Source organism: Bos grunniens, chromosome 10 (genome assembly GCF_055505025.1).
Source record: "Bos grunniens cultivar Pamir isolate PY7600 chromosome 10, Bosgru_T2T1.0, whole genome shotgun sequence".
NCBI classification, from domain to species: domain Eukaryota; kingdom Metazoa; phylum Chordata; class Mammalia; order Artiodactyla; family Bovidae; genus Bos; species Bos grunniens.
Genome location: NC_141174.1, coordinates 72,501,557 through 72,524,421, shown reverse-complemented (window position 1 = coordinate 72,524,421; position 22,865 = coordinate 72,501,557). Strand labels below are relative to the sequence as shown.

Sequence of the window (22,865 nt, the reverse complement as noted above, 5' to 3'; positions counted from 1 at the left end):
GTTATTCTGTTACTGCAAAGTGTTGAACTGACGAACTGATGATTTGTCGGTACCGATGAACACTCACTACTAACTAAAGAAAATTTGCTTTATGCGTTGAAGTTAAGAAAATGATAAAATTATCTTATTTAATCTTCAAAATGACTTTTAAGAATAAAAAAGAGCATAGGCTCTGAAATCAGATAGATTTAAAGCATAAATTCCAGTTCTGAAACTTCCCAGCTCTGCGACTTTGGAAAAGTAACTCACCTTCTAAGTGATCCCTCATTTTTAAAATATAAAAATTAATAGTAGCAACCTCATAGGCTTGTTACATAATTAAATAACATAATGCATAAAAAATACTTAGGTCAGAGCTGTAATACACAGCTTAACTATAAGAGTAGGTAAAGCACATATTGTAGTGAGGCGCAGTGAAAGCAGGACTGTGTAATATATTGGTCAAAAGCAGTAGCTCTGGAGGCAAATCGTTCTCGGTTCACATCATCCTTCATTCAAATCATAGCTCTGTCACTTTGTAGCTATGCAGTCTAAGGTCATGCAAACTCTCAGAGCCTCAGTTTACTGATCTGTACAATGGAGAAGACAACAGTACCTACCTCACAGGAGTGCTGTTTTCAGTAACAAAACCATGTGAAAAAAAGGTCTAATATATTACACAGCACACAGTAGATACTTGATGAAATGGTTACTAATTTTATTTCTTTTTCCTTTTCCAGAGACAAAAACTAAACTGATTTGCAAAGGATATGTAGCTTAAAACTAAACAAACTCATAATTTAAAGTTGTATCCTAATTCATAAATAATAAACCTTAGTCTTTAGCCTGAACACCCCAATTGTGTGCCAACCTCATAGTTTTAAAAACACATGCTTCTGGTTTATAATTTAAAACTCTGTATATTTAAGACCAAGCTTATCATGTTCCTTTTCAATCCTGTTGTCTGCAAACATGTGTGCTTCTTATTTCCCCAATTATTTGTGTGTGGATTAATCTTTGATTCTTCCTTTTCCAGCTTCTAGCCATTTGATGCTGATTTCTTTTTCATTCTTCCATCAGAATCTTTGTTTGTTCTGTGTCTCTATCCCTACTGTCAGAGGTTTCATGCTTTAAGTCCTCAGACCTGTTTCAGTAAGAGCATCTTAGACTCTTTCTGATTTCCAATTTCTTCTCTCCCAGTCCAGGAATACTGCCACCACGCTAAATTTCCTGAGATATGTTTTAATAATAAATATCCCTGTTGATGAACCTTCCATATCTTATTTCTCACCCCAAATCTCTTGGTCCATCTCTCAAGGCCCTTAATGACTGGGCCTAAATTCCCATCTCACCTGTTTCTTATTAATCTACCAACATGAGCTGTTAGTTTCATTTAAATAAAACTCCTTATTGTCCTTGCATGTGTTCTTGCCAAGCAGTCTACAGATTGATTCACTTTGTCGCCACCATCAATACAAAAAAGGCCTTAATGATCCAGAAAACCATGATAGTCAAGTGGGCCTTAGGAAGCATTACTACAAACAAAGCTAGTGGAGGTGATAGAATTCCAGTTGATCTATTTCAAATCCTAAAAGACGATGCTGTCAAAGTGCTGCACTCAATATACCAGAAAATCTGGAAAACTCAGCAGTGGCCACTGACTGGAAAAGGTCAGTTATCATTCCAATTACAAAGAAGGGCGATGCCAAAGAATGTTCAAACTGCAGCACAACTGCACTCATTTCACATGGTAACAAGTTAATGCTCAAAATTCTCCAAGCCAGGCTTCCACAGTACATGAACTGAGAACTTCCAGATGTACAAGCTGGATTTTGAAAAGGCAGAGGAACCAGAGATGAAATTGCCAACATCCATTGGATCATAGAAAAAGCAAGAGAATTCCATAGAAATATCTATTTTTGCTTCATTGACTATGCCAAAGTCTTTGACTGTGTGGTTCACAACAAACTGGAAAATAGTACTCCAATCTCTTTAAAAATTCTCCAGGATGTCTGACTCTAGGTGAGTAATCACACTATCATGGTTTGTGATCTTTCATGGTTTTCATCCTGGCTAAAGAGCCTCTTGGTGAAAACGAAAGAGAAGAGTGAAAACGCTGGCTTAAAACTCAACATTCAAAAAACTAAGATCATGGCATCCAGTTCCATCACTTCATGGCAACTAGATGGGGAAACAATGGAAACAGTGGCAGACTTTATTTTCTTGGGCTCCAAAATCACTGCAGATGGTGACTGCAGCCATGAAATTAAAAGACATTTGCTTCCTGAAAGAAAAGCGATGACAAACCTAGACAGTGTATTAAAAAGAGACATCACTTTGCCCACAAAAGTCCATATAGTCAAAATTATGGTTTTTCAAGTCATCATTTATGGATGTAAGAGTTGGATGATAAAGAAGGCTGAGTGCCAAAGAACTGATGCTTTTGAATTGTGTTAGAGAAGACTCTTGAGAGTCCCATGGACTGCAAGGAGATCAAACCAGTCAATCCTCAAGGAAATCAACCCTTCCAATATTCACTGGAAGGACTGATGCTGAAGCTGAAGCTCCAATACTTTGGTGCCATCTGATGCAAAAAGCTGACTCAGTGGTAAAGACCCTGATGCTGGGAAAGATTGAGGGCAGGAGAAGGGGGCAACAGAGGATGAAATATTTGGATGGCATCATTGGCTCAATGAACATGAGTTTGAGAAAGCTCCATGAGATACTGAAGGACAGGGAGACCTGGTGTGCTGCAGTCCATGGGGTACAAAGAGTTCGAGATGACTGGGAGACTGAACAACAAAGTATAAGTTTCATCCATCCTTTAGACCAATTTAAGTTCTAAGACTCCCATGACACTGCTTTCAACTATCCCAGGTCAGGTGGTCATCTTCCATCTTTAGCTTCCAATTGCATTTATAGTAAATACCAACTGGGCTTTATCTGATCAAAATTATTAGGATCCCTCCTCATAAGACTCTAAATTTAATGCAAAAATACCTTTTTTTACTTATTTTACAGTACACACTCAATGAAATGTGAGGAACATGTTCATGATAATATATTGGAACAGCCACTAACTATGGAGGACCTTCATTTCTTCTCTTTAACTGCAAATATTAATGGGCTCTACTGCTGAGTCAAATTCCTTAAAGTACACCTTTCAGAATTTTCCTCCCTTCCTTTAAAACCTTCAGTTGCTCATTGCTTAGATAATTAAATCCTCAATTCAGTATTCAAAATTTCTCACAATATGGCTTCTAAATTTTTTCTCAGTTTCCTCTCCAAGTACTTAAGATATATTCCAAATAAGCCAGCCAGTCAAAAGTTCTATCCCCATTCTTAAAGTCCAGTATGGCTGTCAATTTACCTCTCAATTTATTCAGAATTCTCTCAACAACATACAATGTTTTCTTTGAAATTCTTTGGTACATATTATAAACTATCTTAGAGTACATTTTTAAATTTAACAACTTTCATTATATTTTTAGTTGGAGGATAATTGCTTTAAAATATTGTGTTAGTTTCTGCCATACATCAACATGAATCAGTCATAGGTATACATATGTTCTCTCCCTCTTATACCTAGACTATGCCTCACTGACTCAATGAACATGAGTTTGAGCAAACTCTAGGCGACAGTAAGGACAGGTAAGCCTGGAATGCTGCAGTTCATGGGGTCACAAAGAGTTGGACATGACTTAGTGACTGAACAACATTTTAATACTTCTTGTAAATTATAAGAGTCACTGAATATCTCAGCCATAAAGCTCCACATATCCTTCCAACTCTGTTATATTCAAAATTTAAAAAATTCCTCTCAAGGATATTCTACCTTCCTCTTAACATTCAAGGTCAGTTATAGGTTTTCCTTTCCATAAGTTCAGCAGTGTAGGGAATAAGGCTTAAAGTTCCATCTCTCACCCACAACATCAAATCACTTTAGTGAAATTCTTTGTCTTTTGCATTGTTAAGTGATAGGTAGCTTGGACTGTAAATTGTTCTTTTGTCAAACTCATAAGGAAGACAAGTTAACTCATATAAAAGAGAACTTGGAATAGAGCTTTAAGCTTGAGGTTAGCATTACAAGTACCCTGCTTTAGCTCTTGTAGCAGCCAGCTAAGCATATACTCCTTAGTCAATACATATCTGCTTACCTTTGACTCAAGACTAGAAGTCAGATTTCCCAATTCTATGTGAATAGAATAGCTCTGGAAAAAGCAACCAGATCTACATACTCACCATTTTTATATAATATGATTTCATCTTCCATTTAGCAAACAACTTTTACTTGGAAGATCTTAACAAATCTCATGATTAAAGAGTAACCACTGCTGGTAAAGACAGTGAATTGAATCCATGCACCTACTCCCACCCTCTTCTAAAACTTCCATGGAAGGTATTTCATAAAAAGGCATAAATTCAAAAAAGATGGGGAAAATCAGAGAGCAAGCAACAGAATCAAGAACATTGGAACCTAAGCCAACAGGGAAGCATGCAAAGGACTGACCCAATTTATACAGGAAATTAACTCTTTACTCTAAAGCAATAAAGTAAAGGATTGATGGCACCAGTTACTTCTGAAAGTAAAGGGAAAATGTGAAAAGGACACCAAGATAAGAGGGATAGATTGGCAGTCTTTTTAACAAGCAGTCAGATTCCCTAGAGAAGGCAATGGCACCCCACTCCAGTACTCTTGCCTGGAAAATCCCATGGACAGAGGAGCCTGGTAGGCTGCGCTCCATGGGGTTGCTGAGGGTGGGACATGACTGAGCGACTTCACTTTCACTTTTGACTTTCATGCATTGGAGAAGAAAATGGCAATCCACTCCAGTGTTCTTGCCTGGAGAATCCCAGGGACGGGGGAGCCTGGTGGGCTGCCGTCTATGGGGTCGCACAGAGTCAGACATGACTGAAGCGACTTAGCAGCAGCAGCAGCAGATTCCTAGATCCTTTCCCTATAGGCTGACAACCACCTCTACTTGACCCTGTCAGAACACTGAAGGTTTATCCTCTGCAAAGGGAAAACAAATGAACTAACCTGGGAGAAACAAGACACAGCTGAGGACAGAGGTACTATAAAAAAAACAGAGGGATTCAGTTAATGTATGCACACAAGATTCTAAGACCTCTAGCCATTTTCCTTGTCAACTCCAACAACAACAACAGCAAAAACCTGCAGTACATCTTCATGTTAATAGGAGGCTGGAGGATCATTTGGAATATAACCAGCTCATATTAAATGACCCATATATACTCCCTTCCAGTGTGAAACTCAAGGTCACACAGCTCCATCCACACACTTAGTGCTTGCAATAAAACTTTTAGGTCTCCACTCTTAAACATGAGTAGAACACCAAAGATTAGCAGAATCATCTATAAGATGAAAGATAGAGATCAAAATAAACAAAGGAAAAGACTGACTATGAAGGAGAGAAGAAAAATTATTTAAGGATAAAGCATTACAGATTAAAAAAAACATTCAGAGAACAAAAATGTGCTTTTAGAAATTAAAAATAAGATATGAAAAAATTTAACTAAAAATTTAACTGTAAAATTGTGAAATTCTTACAGAAAGAGTAAAGTGATGTAGGTGAAAATTAAGAGAAAAGTTAGAAGTTCAAGGAACATCTAAATAATAAGAATCCAAAGAAGCAAAATTGGGACTGGTTCAAAATTGGCAAAGGAGTACGTTGAGGGTGTATATTGTCACCCTGCTTATTTAACTTATATGAAGAATACATCATGCGAAATGCTGGGCTAGATGAAGCACAAGCTGGAATCAAGACTGCGAGGAGTCAACAGGTTATATCAATAACCTCAGATATACAGATGATACTACCCTCTTTGCAGACTGTGAAGAAGAACTAAAGAGCCTCTTGATGAAGGCAAAAGAGGAGAGTGAAAAAGCTGGCTTAAAATTCAACATTCAGAAAACTAAGATCATGACATCCGATCCCATTACTTCATGGCAACTAGGTGGGGAAACAATGGAAACAGTGGCAGACTTTATTTTCCTGAGTTCCAAAATCACTGCAGATGGTGACCGCAGCCATGAAATTAAAAGATGTTTACTCCTTGGAAGAAAAGTGATGACAAAGCTACTGCTACTGCTAAGTCACTTCAGTCGTATCCGACTCTGTGCGACCCCATAGAAGGCAGCCCAGCAGGCTCCCCCGGTCCCTGGGAATCTCCAGGCAAAAACACTGGAGTGGGTTGCCATTTCCTTCTCCAATGCATGAAAGTGAAAAGTCAAAGTGAAGTCGCTCAGTTGTATCCAACTCTTAGCGACCCCATGGACTGCAGCCCACCAGGCTTTTCCATCCATGGGATTTTCAAGGCAAGAGTACTGGAGTGGGGTGCCATCGCCTTCTCCGGATGACAAAGCTAGACAGTATTAAAAAGCAGAGACATTACTTTGTCCACAGAGGTCTGTATAGTCAAAGCTATGGTTTTTCCAGTAGTCATGTACAGATGTGAGAGTTGGACCATGAAGAAGGCTGAGTGCCAAAGAATTGATGCTTTTGAACTGTGGTGTTGGAGAAGACTCTTGAGAGTCCCTTGAACTGCAAGGAGATCAAACCAGTTAATCCTAAAGGAAATCAACCCTGAATATTCATTGGAAGGACTGATGCTGAAGCTCCAATACTTTGGCCACCTGATGTGAAGAGTTGACTCATTGGGAAAGAGCCTGATGCTGGGAAAAATAGAAGACAGGAGGAGAACGGGACAATTGAGGGTTAGATGGTTGGATGGCATCACGGGTTCAATGGACATGACTTTGAGCAAACTCCAGGAGATGGTGAAGGACATGGAAGCCTGGGCATGCTGCAGTCCATACGGTCGTAAAGAGTTGGACATGACTGAGTGACTGAACCACAAAAAGAAATAAAAAGAAAGAGTAGGTAAACACCAGTGAAATAATTCAAGAAAACTGCCCAGAACTGAAATTTTCAAGCTGAAAACTCTACCTGTCTCAGCACAATGGATAAAAACATTCATGCCTAAGACATAGCACATAAGACTTTATAATTTGGGGGGCAAAAGAAGTATCTTACATACTCTTACACAGAGGAGATGGAGAGAGAAATAAATAAGGTTGCATAGAAATAGTCAGGAGTCAGAATAACTTTGGGCTTCTCAACAGCATATCAAGCTGCAAGGAAATGAAGCAATATTATCAAGATCTGGAAGGGAAAATATTCCTAAAACAGAATTTATGACTTACTAAAGAACCAATCAAATGAAAGGAAAGAATGAAGACACTTACAGATATGCATACACTCTCAAAGAGTCCTGTGGACTCTTCCTTAAAAAGAATGTGTGCTTCACAAAAATGAGATGGAAACAAAGATAAAAGAAAGACACTGGATCCAGGAAACAAGGGATCTAACAAAGAAGAAAGGTAAAGGGGTCTCTTGGATTATGAGAAGATGATGGATGACAGCCTTGTAATAGGCATAGAATGAAACTGACCCAGATTATGTACATCAGGTCTAAGGCCCTGGAAAAGACTTCAGGGAGAGGAAACTGAAAAACTATTTAGTATGTCTGAACATCTGGCTAAGAGACTAAGAAACTGTCAATGAGTAAAGCACTGAATTAGTGATTAGTACATAGAATATGGAATAAATGAATAAAGCAAGACAATTATAATTCACATGAAAACATTTGAGGATCAAGAAGCAACAGTTAAGAACCTTGTATTGACCAGCTGATTGGTTCAGGATTGAGAAAGGAGTATGGCAGGGCTGTCTGCTGTCACCCTGTTTGTTTAATCTATACACTGAGCACATTATGAGAAATGCTGGACTAGATAAGTTACAAACTGGAATCAAGAGAGGTAGGAGAAACATTAACAACCTCAATAACACTCTAATGGCAGAGAGTGAAGAGGGACTAAAGAACCTCTTGATGAAGGTGAAGGAGGAGAGTGAAAAAGCTGGCTTAAAACTAAATATTAAAAAAACCAAGATCATGGCATCCAGCCCCAGCACTTGATGGCAAATAGAAGGGTAAAGGTGGAAGCAGTGATAGATTTCCTCTTCTTGGGCTCTAAAATCATTGTGCATGGTGACTGTAGCCATGAAAACAGAAGACAATTGGTTCTTGGCAGGAAAGCTATGACAAACACAGACAGTGTGTTGAAGAGCAGAGACATTACTCTGCTGACAATGGTCCGTATAGTCAAGGCTTTGGTCTCTCCAGTGGTCATGTACGGTTGTAAGAACTAGACTGTAAAGAAGACAGAACACCAAAGAATTGATGCCTTCAAACTGTGGTGCTGGAGAAGACTTCTGAGAGTCCCTTGGACAAGAAGATCAAAGCAGTCAATCTTAAAAGAAATCAACCCTGAATACTCATTGGAAGGACTGATTCTAAAGCTGAAGTTCCAGTATTTTGGTCACCTGACGCAAACAGTCGACTCACTGGAAAAATCTCTGATGCTGGGAAAAACTGAGGGCAGAAGGAGAACAGGGTATCAGAGGATGAGATGGCTGGATGGCATCACCAATGCAATGGACATGAACCTGGGCAAACTCCCGGAGATGGTGAGGGACAGGGAGGCCTGGCGTGTTGCAGTCCATGGGGTCACAAAGAATTGGACATGACTGGGAGACTGAACAACAACACAGGAAAGGTTTACTAGCAGAGTTTACTACCTAATGAGGCTGTGTTTTGAGTTTTTATAGTTATTGTAATTTAAACACTGACTATTCATACAACCAGAATTGCAGTATTATGTGGGAAGATGGAATGAGGAAAAGGGTACACATATTTGGTGGAGACAAAGGGAGTAAAGATAGCTAAATCTGCATAATCTAGAGTGAGAAATCAATAAATAGTGCTAAATCTGAGGGAAATCATTAAGTAATACAAAGACATAGAGGTAAAAATCAACCATAAGACATGAAAGTGAGATGATGAAGTAAGTAAGAGGCAAGAAAGACTCAGAGGGTTGTTTACATAGCAAAGAATGAAGAATCATTTCAAAGACTGAGTTCAACAAACATTGTAAAATATCACAAATATAGGAATACTCTTCAAAAACATTTAAAGAGCAGTCCAAAGCTTTTAAAATTTGATGTAATTTTATATTAAAATTCATCTCCTTTTCTGAACAATGAGAAAATAATCCTGGGGGGAAGAAGCACAAAAGATAAAATAATTTTTTAATCCATTGTTTATGTATCATATAATAATCTTAGGAACTTGCAGAAACTTAAGGAGCAATGGCTGAAATGATTCCATAGTTAATTTAGAGTAATAAATGTATAAGCCTTGAAGTTTTATTTTTTGATCCAGAAATTATAATTCCTAGGAATTTATCTAAAGAAAATAATAATCAGAAATATACATGAAGATTTACTAGGAAAGATAATAATCAGAATAGTGTTTATAATAATTTAAAAAGAAATAACTTTTTAATAACTTATTAGGTTGTTGAAAAAGTAATGGTGGTTTCAGACCATGAATTTTAAATCATTATAACTAGACTCAAACACATCTTTATTAATCAAAATAGAAATGAGTACAATCAACACATTTTTGGTAATGAGGTATAAGTTTGTTTATTCCTGTAGCATAAAAAGTCATGCTTTGGGATTTGATAAACTCTTGGAAAGCATTTTCTGCCTCCTGCTGGTTGTGGGAGCATTTTCCCTGCAAAAAGTGGTGGAGATGCTTAAAGAAGTGGTAGCTGGTTGGTGAGAGGTCAGGTGAATATGGTGGATGAGGCAAAACTTCTTAGCCCAATTTGTTCAACTTTTGAAGCACTGGTTGTGTGACATGTGGTCAGGCGTTGTTGTGGAGAAGAACTGGGCCCATTCGGTTGACCAATGCTAGCTGCAGGCATTGCTGTTTTCGGTGCATCTCACTGGATCTGTTGAGCATACTTCTCTAATGGTTTTGCCAGGAATAAGAAAGCTGTAGTGGATCAGATGGGCAGCAGATCACCAAACAGTGACCATGACCTTGTTTTGGCACAAGTTTGGCTTTGGGAAGTGCTTTGGAGCTTCTTCTTGGTCCAAGCACTGAGGTGGTCATTGTCACTTGTTGTATAAAATCTACTCTTTGTCGCACGTCACAATCCAATTGGGAAATGGTTCATTGTTGTTGCATGGTATAAGAGAAGAAAGATGACTCTTCAAAACAACAATTTTTTGATTTGTTTTCAGGTCATGAGGCACCCACTTCCTGAGCTTTTTCACTTTTCCAGTTTGCTTCAAATACCAAATGACCTTAGAATGGTTGATGCTGAGTTCTTCAACAATTTATCCTGTAGTTGTAAGAGGATCAGCTTTGATGACTCCTTTCAATTGGTAGTTGTCAACTTCTGATGGCCAGCCACTATGCTCCTCATCTTCAAGGTTCTCATCTCCTTTGCAAAACTTTTTGAACCACCATTACTCTGTATGTTCATTAGCAATTCCTGGGCCAAATGCATTGATATTGAGAGTTGCCTCCCTGCTTTATGATTCATTTTGAACGTGAATAAAAAAATCGCTTGTATTTGCTTTTTGTCTAACATCAAATTTATAGTCTAAAGTAAATATAAAATAAACATCAAGTAATAAGTCATTAGCAAAAGAACATAAAGTAAGATGTGCATGAAAATGATGTATAATATAATCACAGTTTCCAATCAAATGCAAAAGTTCAACAATGTAAAACCACAATTACTTTTGTACCAACCATAGAGACAAATATTCCCAACAAGAATATATTCACATGTAGAATATGAATATGATGGAATCTACACAGCCATTAATTAATGTATTTTCAAATAGATTTAGTTCTGTGGGAAAGTAAACACATCATAATATTATGAGAAAAAAAGGAGACAAACTATATGTATAGTTGAACCAAACTGTGCAAATACAATACGTACAAATATTTAATGATATGAACTTGAGTGTACAACAAAAGCTCAGGAAATAAAAATCAGGGAATACACCAACACATTAGCAACATGCATCATGGGGCAGAAGAACTATGCTTTTTTTTGCTACTTTATACTTTACCATATTGCAAATTTGCAGTAACAGTCAGGTATTCTTATGTCTTGTTAAAAATATTTATTTTATTTATTTGTTTCCTTGGCAGTGCCGGGTCTTGGTTGCAGCACACAGAACTTTGATCTTTGGTATGGCATGCAGGAACTTAAGTTGCAGCATTTAATTACCTGGCCAGGGACTGAACCTAGGCCGCCTGCATTGGGTGTGCAGTCTTAGCCACTGAACCCCAGAGAAGTCCCTTATGTTGTTATTTTAAATTTTTCCATTTATTTATTAACGAGAAAAGGGATGGGGGGATAGGCAACATAGCGGTAGAGAATTAAGAGCTACAAACTATCATATAAAGTAAGCTATGGGATATATTATAAAGTATAATAAATATAGTCAATATTATTTAGAATAACTGTAAATGGAGTATAACTTTTAAAAATGTGAATCACTATATTGTACATCTGTAACATAATACTGCAGATGGTGACTGCAGCCATGAAATTAAAAGATGCTTGCTCCTTGGAAGAAAAGTTATGACCAACCTAGATAGCATATCGAAAAGCAGAGACATTACTTTGCCAACAAAGGTCTGTCTAGTCAAGGCTATGATTTTTCCAGTGGTCATGTATGGATGTGAGAGTTGGACTATGAAGAAAGCTGAGCACCGAAGAATTGATGCTTTTGAACTGTGGTGTTGGAGAAGACTCTTGAGAGTCCCTTGGACTGCAAGGAGATCCAACCAGTCCATTCTGAAGGAGATCAGCCCTGGGATTTCTTTGGAGGGAATGATGCTAAAGCTGAAACTCCAGTACTTTGGCCACCTCATGCGAAGAGTTGACTCATTGGAAAAGACTCTGATGCTGGGAGGGATTGGGGGCGGGAGGAGAAGGGGACGACAGAGGATAAGATGGCTGGATGGCATTACTGACTCAATGGACGTGATTCTGAGTGAACTCTGGGAGTTGGTGATGGACAGGGAGGCCTGGAGTGCTGCGATTCATGGGGTCACAAAGAGTTGGACACGACCGAGTGACTGAACTGACTGAACTGAACTGAACATATAATACTGCACGTCAACTGTACTTCAATAAATAAAAAATAAAAATTCCTATTTATCTCTATTCCTTATCCCCTTTTCCTTATCACAGACATATATTTAAAAGTATTCCATGTGTATCTTTTGTCTATGTCCTTGCAAATGTATTATGATTTTGTGTCCCTGTATTTTTAATTTATTTCAATGGTGCTTTTATTCATTCAGCACTTTGCTACCATTTGTACATTGACAGTAAAATATGAAGGGATTTGAAACTTGAGGAGCAGAGAGGGAATAAAATGGTCATTATGGAGAATGGGTAGATAATTTTTTTGTGAAATGTAAGACTGACAGGTCTTGTGAGGAACTTGCTAAAGTAGAATAAAGTAATTTCTGTGTTTAAACATATTATGGTAACACACAGGTTAATTCACAATCAACATAATGGTAATCCTAAAGCTTTACTTGCCTTTCTAAAAATAATCTACAGATGCTTGAAACCTGACCTCACAACTTCAAGTTTTAGAAGCATCTTTTGCCAAAACTCCAGTCTCCTATCTCTGAAGTTCCCTTTCTTTCACCCTCATAAGTTTAATTACATTATTTACACTGCTTTTGTAGAAGCAAAATTTAGCCCAATGGTAGTGAATAGATGTGAACATAGATATGCTGGGCATAGAACAAATTACTGTGAAAAGAGTCCTATCAGAGGGGCATGGAAAGCAGCCATGTCCATCATAAATGATATCAAAGTATCTAGAAATCAAAATAATTTGTCACAATTATATAATCATTTCAATCTTTTGCTATTTTCCTAGCTCATTTTCAAATCTTTTCCTAGCTCATTTCCAAATCTTTTACTATTTATGTCATTCATTGGAAAAGACCCTGATGCTGGGAAAGATTGAAGGCGGGAGGAGAAGAGGATGACAGAGGATGAGATGGTTGGATGGCATCACCTGTGGGGAGCGAGCTCCGCCCGTGGCAAAGGTCATGAGGAAGGAGGCTTGACATACGCAAAGGCGGGATCAAGCCTCAGGAGTCTCCCTGGAAATTCTCGAGCAATCTACCCCCAAAACCAGAGTCTGCCTACTTTCTGCTTTGTGCTTTCACCTACACCTCTGACTTTACGGGGGGCTGTCCCCCACTACCTCTCTGAAAAAAGAGTTAGCTTACAGCTCCAGTTAATAATTCCTGGGTGTGACAGTGTTTCAACCTACAAACTCCCTTGGAAGTCCTCTAGCCTGCCTGAATAGGTTTTTCCGGCCACATGTGATTGCTCAGAGCCTCCAAACTGTGAGAGGCATGAGATGTTCTAAACTGTCTAAATACAGATTCCTTTGAGCAGTTAAAAGATTGATTAGAAATTGTATTGGTGAAGGGATTCTCACTTGTTGGGCCAATGTTTGCTGCTAAGTCTCCATATCCCTTACCTGCTGTGTCCCTGGCAGTGTATTGATTAATATAATTGGTGTAAGTAGTAGCTTTAATGTTTGTAACCTGGGACCCTTGAATTAATTCTTTTTCTATAGCCCACCACACCTTTGCTCTGTAGGAATGCAACTTTATCTAATGCTTTTTGGAGGCTGGCGCCTGACTTTAGAATAATCACCTTTAGAGGAAAAGGCCTCCGGGCCAGAAGATGATGCAAATCACCTAAACTTTTGCATATGATAAGTTTGCAGGAAGAAAGCCTGGCTTGCTGCTTGACTCTACCCCTTCCCCCATTATCCTCTATGCATAACTTAAGGTATAAAAACTACTTTGGAAAATAAAGTGCGGGCCTTGTTCACCGAAACTTGGTCTCCCCATGTCGTTCTTTCTCTTACCTTCTGGCTGAATTATTCAGCCTCTTTTCTCCACTGAATTTCTTCACTGAGCTATCCTCATTCTATTACTCTTTATATCCTTAATTAACGTTTAATTAAGCAGTTGTTTCCTGATCCTCGCCGACGCCGTCCCCGCTTCGAATTCCCTGGATCAGCCGGGGCTGGTCCCCGGCAATCACCGACTCAATGGACATGGGTTTGGGTAAACTCCGGGAGTTGTTGATGGACAGGGAGGCCTGGCGTGCTGCAGTCCATGGGATCACAAAGAGTCAGACACGACTGAGTGACTGAACTGAACTGAACTGATTTTCCTAGCACATGTTAGATGCTTAATAATACTTAATAAGGGGCTTCCCTGGTGGGCTTCCATGGTAGCTCAGCTGGGTAAAGAATCTACCTGTAATGCAGGAGAGCCTGGTTCAATTACTGGGTCAGGAAGATCCCCTGGAGAAGGGATAGGCTACCCACCCTAGTATTCTTGGGCTTTCCTGGTGGCTCAGACAGTCAAGAATTTGCCTGCAATGCGGGAGACCTGGGTTTGATCCCTGGGTGGGAAGATTCCCTGAAGGAGGGTATGGAAACCCATTCCAGTATTCTTGCCTGGAAAATTCCATGGACAGAGGAGCCTGGTGGGCTACAGTCCATGGGGTTGCAAAGAGTCATACACAACTGAGTGACTAAGTACAAGCATAACGCTTAGTAAAACAAGAAATGAACATTTTAGGGATTTCTAAGCATTTGGTACATATTGATAAGCCATAAAATAATCAAATATCTGAAAGAAAAATGTGAAACACATATAGTTACTGACAGGTGTAACTGCTAACAGTTCATATTACAGCACTGGCATTAACAGTGTCCAGAGACAATTTGATGAAGAACATGGGAGGGAAAAATGGTAACTTAATAGAGGAGTTTACTTCTTTCACAGAAGTAGGGTGATTTTCTTTTTCATTTTTTGTAACTGTAAAATTTCAAAAATCCAAGTTACACTATTCTCGTTAATTCAGAATTGCCATGCTAATCCTAACATTTGACCCCTAATTCTAATAAAATATAATACAGTTAATAGAGTAAAAATAACAAGATCTTTCTTTAATATTTAAAACACATTTAGACTTTGACAATGATAAACAGTTGTAACCTGAAGCCTCGGGATAATTTATTTACTACTCGGCAAGTTAATTTCCTAATTGGTAAAAGAAAAGAGGTTAGATTAGATAATCTATAAAGGAAATTTTCTCTTGCATTTCTGATGGAAATGCACCTTATCATGGAGACCATCAGGGACTGTACTTTGAAAGTGAAAGTGTCAGTCGCTCAGTCGTGTCCAACTCTTTTCAGGCTGCAATTGACTGCAGCCTGCCAGGCTCCTCTGTCCATGGAATTTTCCAGGCAAGACTAATGGAGTGGGCTGCCATTCCCTTCTCCAGGGAATCTTTCTAGCCCAGGGATTAAATCCAGGTCTCTTGCATTGCAGGCAGATTCTTCACTGTCTGAGTTACCAGGGAAAATAAAAGTAAACTTTTTGACAAACAATTTCCTTTTTAATATAGCTTACTTAATTATTCTTTTAGCGAGCGCAACAGAGTAGTCATAACTTTTGTAATTAATTTTAAACACTTTCATACCCATCTGAGGTTTAATTTTATCACAAAGCTGTATCATCAATGTATCTGAGAATTTCTAAAAATTGATTGTATAATCAGCATATCATGGCATTGTTTATTTTCCTCCTTTAGATGCCTGTATTTTGAGAAATACTCTAAATTCTTACCTCTAAGAGATAGGGCTCCATTTGATCCAAGGTTTTTCCAAGATGCTTATCTGGATCTAAACCTGCCAAGAAAGGTCAAATATTTTTTTTACATAACTATTAAACTGGAGGTTTAAAAACACATTTCCATTCCCTTGGTTCCTCTTTGCCTAGGAAACTAGTGTATATATATTTTAAAGTGCTCTGATTCTAAAGCAAAATTTACTTTGCTAGTATTTATTTTTCTATTCCCCTTGGGTAACTGCTTTTCTTGCTCCTGAAAAGTAAGTTTCATTCCAGTTCATTTTTTAATTGCTCTTCATCAACTACCAGATGCATTGTTTCAATCCCTTTTTCATTTTTGAGGAACTGTAATTAGGGTAGGAAAAAAACTATCATTTAGAAGATATGAAATTGAAATCCAAGGCATTTTAATTATTATAATTTGTTTTTACTCATGGAGACAACAGTGAGAATTTTTCTGACACACCTATTTTGTATAAATTTCAAACTTATTTGGAGAATAAAAGTAGAAAACAAGACAGTGGTAGGCTGTAAGCCTATATAATTAATTCACTTAATAACACATGAACAGAAATATTACCAAATTAAATGACAGCTTATTTTAATGACCACTTGTGTGACAGTGTTTTCTAAGAAAAAAAGAAACTCTGAAAAATCATTACAGTACCAGTAGCATGTGCATAATCTCTGATGAAAGTGTTCCAACTGATAACAGCAGAGTTTATGTGAGTGATGGGGTATAGTAGACTACTGTGGACAACAGGAACTCGTCCCACATTCCAAAATTCATCTTCCAGGGGGAAAAAATCACATGCCACAATTCAGCTATGAAATGAATGAACTCACTTTAGATATTTACATCCATAGTATTTGCAGTAGCTTAAGCTTATTTAAATATGCTATTTTTACATTTTTATTGGTTTAAACCATTTAGCTTATTGAGTATACGAACTGAGTAACAATTTTCCGCTTCTAGTTGGATGCCTGTTTTGGTAACATGATATTTGTTATAATCACATACAGAATAATAAAAGGGAAGTCAGATAAAGATTGAGGATTCTCATATAGTAAAGCCAAAGCAAACAACTCAAACTAGTAGCACTAGGTAGATTAAGTCAACTCCCTTCATGGCACCCTTATCGTGGTGTGTTCACTAAAAGCAAAATTTCAGTTGGCTGGGTAAACACATTGATGAAGTAATCACTGACTTATTCTAGTCTCTATTCATGTAGAACACTTTTCAAAGTTTAAAATGAATAAGTAAATGAAATATTTTGAAACAAACACATATGTAATCATCACTCAGATTTAATAAACATAAATATCTTGCCATATTTCCTCCACAACTTCAAGAAATAAACATCACCAACATAATAGAATTTCACAGTATATCTACCCCTAATTAATCTATTTTCTCTAGTCTTTCAACATGAATAACCACTCTTATCAAGTATTTCCCAACTATGCTTTTATAATTTTATTATAAGTGTACATATCCAAAACAATATTTGATGTTGTTCATGTATATCAAATTTTAACATGAATGATAACTTTTGTTTTTTTCCAGTTCCCTTTGTTAATGAAAGATTTATTTATATTGATTACTGTGGCTCTGGTCCATCCATCTTTACTGTTCTATTACATTATGGAATTTACATGTCCATTTTCCAGTAGGTGAACAGCTGGGCAATGACTTATTTCTAATGTCTGTTTTTCTACTAGGAAGAACTTTCTGTGCTGCATTAAATATGCATATATATAAAATTACCACGATAGTGTAGAAAAACTATAATATAATTGCTATTTTACGTATATATATATATATTTATACCTATATATGTAATCTTCAAGTCTACTATATATTGCCAAATTGCTCTCCAAAGAAGTATTGTTACTTTGTACTTTCACCATCAAGGAAATAAACCCCTAGTTCCCATAATATGAAAACAGTTTAATATCAGATTTTTCATCTTTGCCAATCTGATATACACAGACATATAAAAAATGTTTTGGATACTTGTATTAGTTTTAACCTTATGATTACTATTAAAAATAAGCACTTTTCCATATTTCATTGCCCATTCATTCAGGTTTTCACTTCTGTGAACTGCTTATTAAAATCACTTGGTTTTTTAAATGCTGTTTTCCCTTTTATTTGATGATTAATTGTTCTTGATATATTCTGAATGCTGATTCTTCATCATTATGGGCACAGTAAACATTTTGCTAACCAGTGGCTTGTTATTACACTTTTTTATTGGGGGAAGGTCTTTTGATAAACATAAAAAATTTAACCTTATAGTAGTCAAAAGAATTGTTACTTAAAAATGTTTTTCCTTTCTTTGTAATAAATTCTTTCCTTCCCCAAGGAAATAATGTGAGTCTTTTATATTTTCCTTTTGAAGTTTTAAAACTTTGTATTCACATTGAGATATTCAACTTATGTAGAATTTACTTTCAGTTATCATAGCTAGAGTGTTATAATTCTATCTCTTATTTATGGGTAAAGTATTGTTTATGGAAACCTTTCCCTACCTCTGCCAAACACAACATCTCTATCAGTTCAGTTCAGTCACTCAGCCGTGTCCGATACTTTCTGACCCCATGAACCATAGCACGCCAGGTCTCCCTGTCCATCACCAACTGCCGAGTCTACCCAAACCCATGTCCATTGAGTCAGTGATGCCATCCAACCATCTCATCCTCTGTCATCCCCTTCTCCTCCTGCCCTCAATCTTTCCCAGCATCAGGGTTTTTTCAAATGAGTCAGCTCTTCGCATAAGGTGGCCAAAGTATCGGAGTTTCAGCTTCAACATCAGTCCTTCCAATGAACACACAGGACCGATCTCCTTTAGAATGGACTGGTTGGATCTCCTTGTTGTCCAAGGGACTCTCAAGAGTCTTCTCCAACATCACAGTTCAAAAGCATCAATTCTTTGGCACTCAGCTTTCTTTAGAGTCCAACTCTCACATCCATACATGACTACTGGAAAACCATAGCCTTGACTAGACAGACCTTTTTTGGCAAAGTAATATCTCTGCTTTTTAATATGCTGTCTAGGTTGGTCATAACTTTCCTTCCAAGGAGTGAGGGTCTTTTAATTTCATGGCTGCAATTAGCATCTGCAGTGATTTTGGATACCCATACTTCACAGCAAATAGAAGAAGAAAAGCTGGAAGCAGTGGTAGATTTCTTCTTCTTGGGCTCTAAAATCACTGTGGCTGGTGACTGCAGCCATGAAAACAGAAGACGATTGGTTCTTGGCAGGAAACCTATGACAAACCTAGACAGTGTGTTAAAAAGCAAAGATATCACTTTTCTGACAAAGGTCCATATAGTCAAGGCTATGGTCTTTCGTAGTCATGTACAGATGTGAGAGTTGGACCATAAAAAAGGCAGAGTGCCTAAGAATTGAGGCTTTCACACTGCAGTGCTGGAGAAGACTCCAGAGAGTCCCCTGGACAGCAAGGAGATGAAACCAGTCAATCCTAAAGGAAATCAACCCTGAATACTTATTGGAAGTACTGATGTTGAAGCTGAAGCTCCAATACTTTGGCCACCTGATGTGAACAGGTGACTTATTGGAAAAGACCCTGATGCTGGGGAAAACTGAAGGCAGGAGGTAAAAAGGGTAACAGGATGAGTTCATTGGATGGCATCACTGATGCAATGGACACAATTTGGGCAAACTCCAGGAGATAATGAGGGACAGGGAAGCCTGGCATGCTACAGTCAGTGCGGTTGCAAAGAGTTAGACACTAACTGGTGACTGAATAGCAACTCTTGTAGGATTGCAGTGGAACATGTTTTTCAGAAATGTGCAGCCTGATTTATAATTTTTATTTTTTACTGTGAAATGACTCTTCATATTCTTTGACCATTTTTCTAATAGACTACTCATTATCTTTTCTTAATAATACTGAAACATCTCTAAACAAAGGCTATTTATTTCATGAATTCACATAAGGTAGAAGACTTTATTGGTGATCAGTCTTTTACATTAGATTTTGTCACATATTTGGCAACTTGGGGAGTTTCATCAAGATGCCAGTTTTTTGCTGTTTTTAATATTTTCTCTGACTTTTAATTTCATAAACTTTACTCTTACTTTTATTACTTCCTTGCTTCTATTTACATTTATTCAGTAGTTTATTTATTCTAGATTCTTGATTTGAACACTTGATTCATTTATATTTACATATTTCTTATTTTTTAAATAGAAAGGTTTTAAATACCAATTTAGCTGCATCCCAAAAGATTTGAAAGTGGCACATTTGTTGTCATTCAGTTGTCAATATTTTGTCATTTTTATTGTTATTTAAGATTACTCTTGTGTCAAACATGTTTGCTTACTTCTACTACTTTTTTTTCCTTTCTAATTTGACTGCATATGGTCAAGACTATATCTTTATACTACAATTCTTCAAAATTTGGTAAAGTTTCTTCATGACTTATAGATAATTACATATTATAAATACCCCATCTGTGCTTGGAAAGTGGATCTGTTGAAAGCAAGTTCAGTTCACTCAGTCGTGCCCAACTCTTTGTGACCCTGTGGACTGCAGCATGCCAGGCTTCCCTGTCCATCACTAACTCCCAGAGCTTGCTCAAACTCATGTTCATCGAGTTGGTGATGCCATCCAACCATCTCAACCTCTGTCATCCCCTTCTCCTCCTGCCTTCAGTCTTTCCCAGAATCAGTCTTTTCCAATGAGTCAGTTTTTCAGCTTCAGCATCAGTCCTTCCAATAAATATTCAGGACTGATTTCCTTTAGGATGGACTGGTTGGATCTCCTTGCTGTCCAACGGACTCTCAAGAGTCTTCTCCAACACCACAGTTTAAAAGCATCAATTCTTCAGCACTCAGCTTTCTTTATAGTCCAACTCTTATATCCATACATGACTACTGAAAAAAACCATAGTTTTGACTAGATGGACCTTTGTTGGCAAAGTCTCTGCTTTTTAATATGCTGTCTAGGTTGGTCATAGCTTTTCTTCCAAGGAGCAAGCATCTTCTAATTTCATGGCTGCAGTCACCATCTGCAGAGATTTTGGAGCCCCCCAAAATAAAGTCTCTCACTGTTTCCATTGTTTCCCCATCTATTTGCCATGAAGTGATCGGACTGGATGCCATGATCTTAGTTTTCCAAAATAAGATTTTATACTTAAACACACAAAATCATGACCTTAATTGTTAATTCTGCCGTTCAAATCTTCTATGACCTTACTAATATTTTATTTACATGAACTATTATTTCAAATAAAGGGGTGGTATAACCTTTCAGTACGATTTTGGTTTTAATAGTTTGTTATAATTCTGTCAATTTTGTTTTATATGCTTGAGAAGTAACTTGTTACACACAAGTTCATAATTTCTAAAACTTTTGAGAGTATTATTCCTTTATCGAGAAGTGGTGAGCTTTTCATCTCCACATATGACTTTTATCATACATTCTATTTATCAACATTATAATTTCAGCTTTCTTTTGTTAATATTTTTCTGATTTACACATAACCAGGGTTTGAAAATTTTTATTTTATCTTATAAATACAAGTTCACAGAATTGAGCTTAAATATTTTATATTTTTTATATTCTACATTTTTTTTTCTGGACCTGTTTCTGTCACCTTATTGTGGACTTCTTGTTATATTAAACTTTATGTATCATTTTTCCTTTGCCATTTTCTGCCTCATACCAAAAAATAAACAAAAAAAAGATCAAAACAGTGTTTTGCCTGTTTTCTCGGCTGATTAGAAAGCTGTATACTGGATTTCTACTCTTTCAGTAATCACTGGTAATTTTTAACACACATTCAAAACCATAGAAAAGTGTTAGTCACTCAGTCAGGTCCAGGTCTTTGAGACCTCCATAGACTGCAGCCCTCCAGGCTCCTCTGTCCATGGAACTTTCTAGGCAGAATACTGGAGTGCCTATCCATTCCCTTTTCCAGGGGATCTTTCTGACCTAGGAATTGCCTTCTGGGTGAATTATTTTTTTCTGCTTCACTCATTCTCTCTTTGACTTGGTTCGTCTAGAGTTTATTCTGCCCACTGCAATATTTTGTTTTTTAAATGACCATATTTCACTGCCGAAATTTCTAATTGTTTCTTTTCACATCATACTGTTTTGAGTGATTTAGTTTTCTAACTGATTGCTTTTTCTTTAATGGATGCTTTATTTTTATCTTTTTCAGGTTCTCCCTCATAGAGGGCTATGATCGTCCAATTACTTTTGCCTATTTCCTGACCCTTGGTAGTACAGCCCCACAGCTTCAGTTCTGAACTATTTTGTATTCTATTCATTCCTAATTCAGTGATATTTATAATGCTTTCAGTCTCTCATGACTGAATCTATGAATTTATGTTTTGTGTTCTTAATAAGGATCTGGGAGTAAATAAATACCTATCTAAAATGCATGAAAAGTATTTTAAGAGCACATGGCTTTATATAGGTTGGCATTGAAAGATCAAATCCAGAGTCTTCCCATTTTCCTTGCAGTCTTTAAATTCACTGCAAAGTTATCAGGCCCCAGGTCTGAACTATTAGAGAAATATCTGTTATATCTCATTTCAAAGATGGCTGTATTCCATGACATACCAGTAAAGTGATTTGGCTTGCCTTTAGATAAGAGAGTCAGTAAAATATGTAAACATAAGTCACATTGAGAACATTTTTTCCAGATGAACCCATATTCATCATAGAAGCATACCATGGTAAAAATTAGTCGATTATTTCAAGATTTTTGTGTATTCAAAGAAATATTTTCAATTTATTTATTCCTAGGATAAGCACTGAAAATCCTATGGAGCTGAAACAATTAGAATAAATAAAACTTTAAAGCTTTTGGGGGTGGTCCTAAGATGGTGGAGGAATAAGATGGGGAGACCACTTTCTCCCCTACAAATTCATTGAAAGATCATTTGGACGCTGAGCAAATACCACAAAACAACTTCTGAACACTCGCGGAGGACACCAGGCACCCAGAAAGGCAGCCCATTGTCTTCAAAAGGAGGTAGGACAAAATATAAAAGATAAAACGAGAGACAAAAGAGTTAGGGACAGAGATCCATCCTGGGGAGGAAGTCTTAAAAGAGGAGAAGTTTCCAAACACTAGGAAACCCTCTCATCAGCAGGTCTGTGGGGAGTTTTGGAATCTCAGAGGGCAACATAACTGGGAGGAAAAAGTAAATAAATAAAACCCACAGATTAAGTGCCTAACTGCAACTCCC

At 37.3% G+C, this 22,865-nt stretch overlaps 1 protein-coding gene across 3 annotated transcripts in view; it reads right to left on the bottom strand.

Annotated features, from left to right (window-relative positions):
• Window positions 1-22,865, bottom strand: part of DPH6 (diphthamine biosynthesis 6) — a 190,923-nt gene that overhangs the window by 24,535 nt on the left and 143,523 nt on the right. For all 3 annotated transcript variants that reach the window (XM_086322008.1, XM_086322009.1, XM_086322010.1), the window contains one exon: window positions 15,631-15,692. In XM_086322008.1, the coding sequence (XP_086178134.1) occupies window positions 15,631-15,692 (62 nt within the window). The remainder of the gene's footprint in view (window positions 1-15,630; window positions 15,693-22,865) is intronic.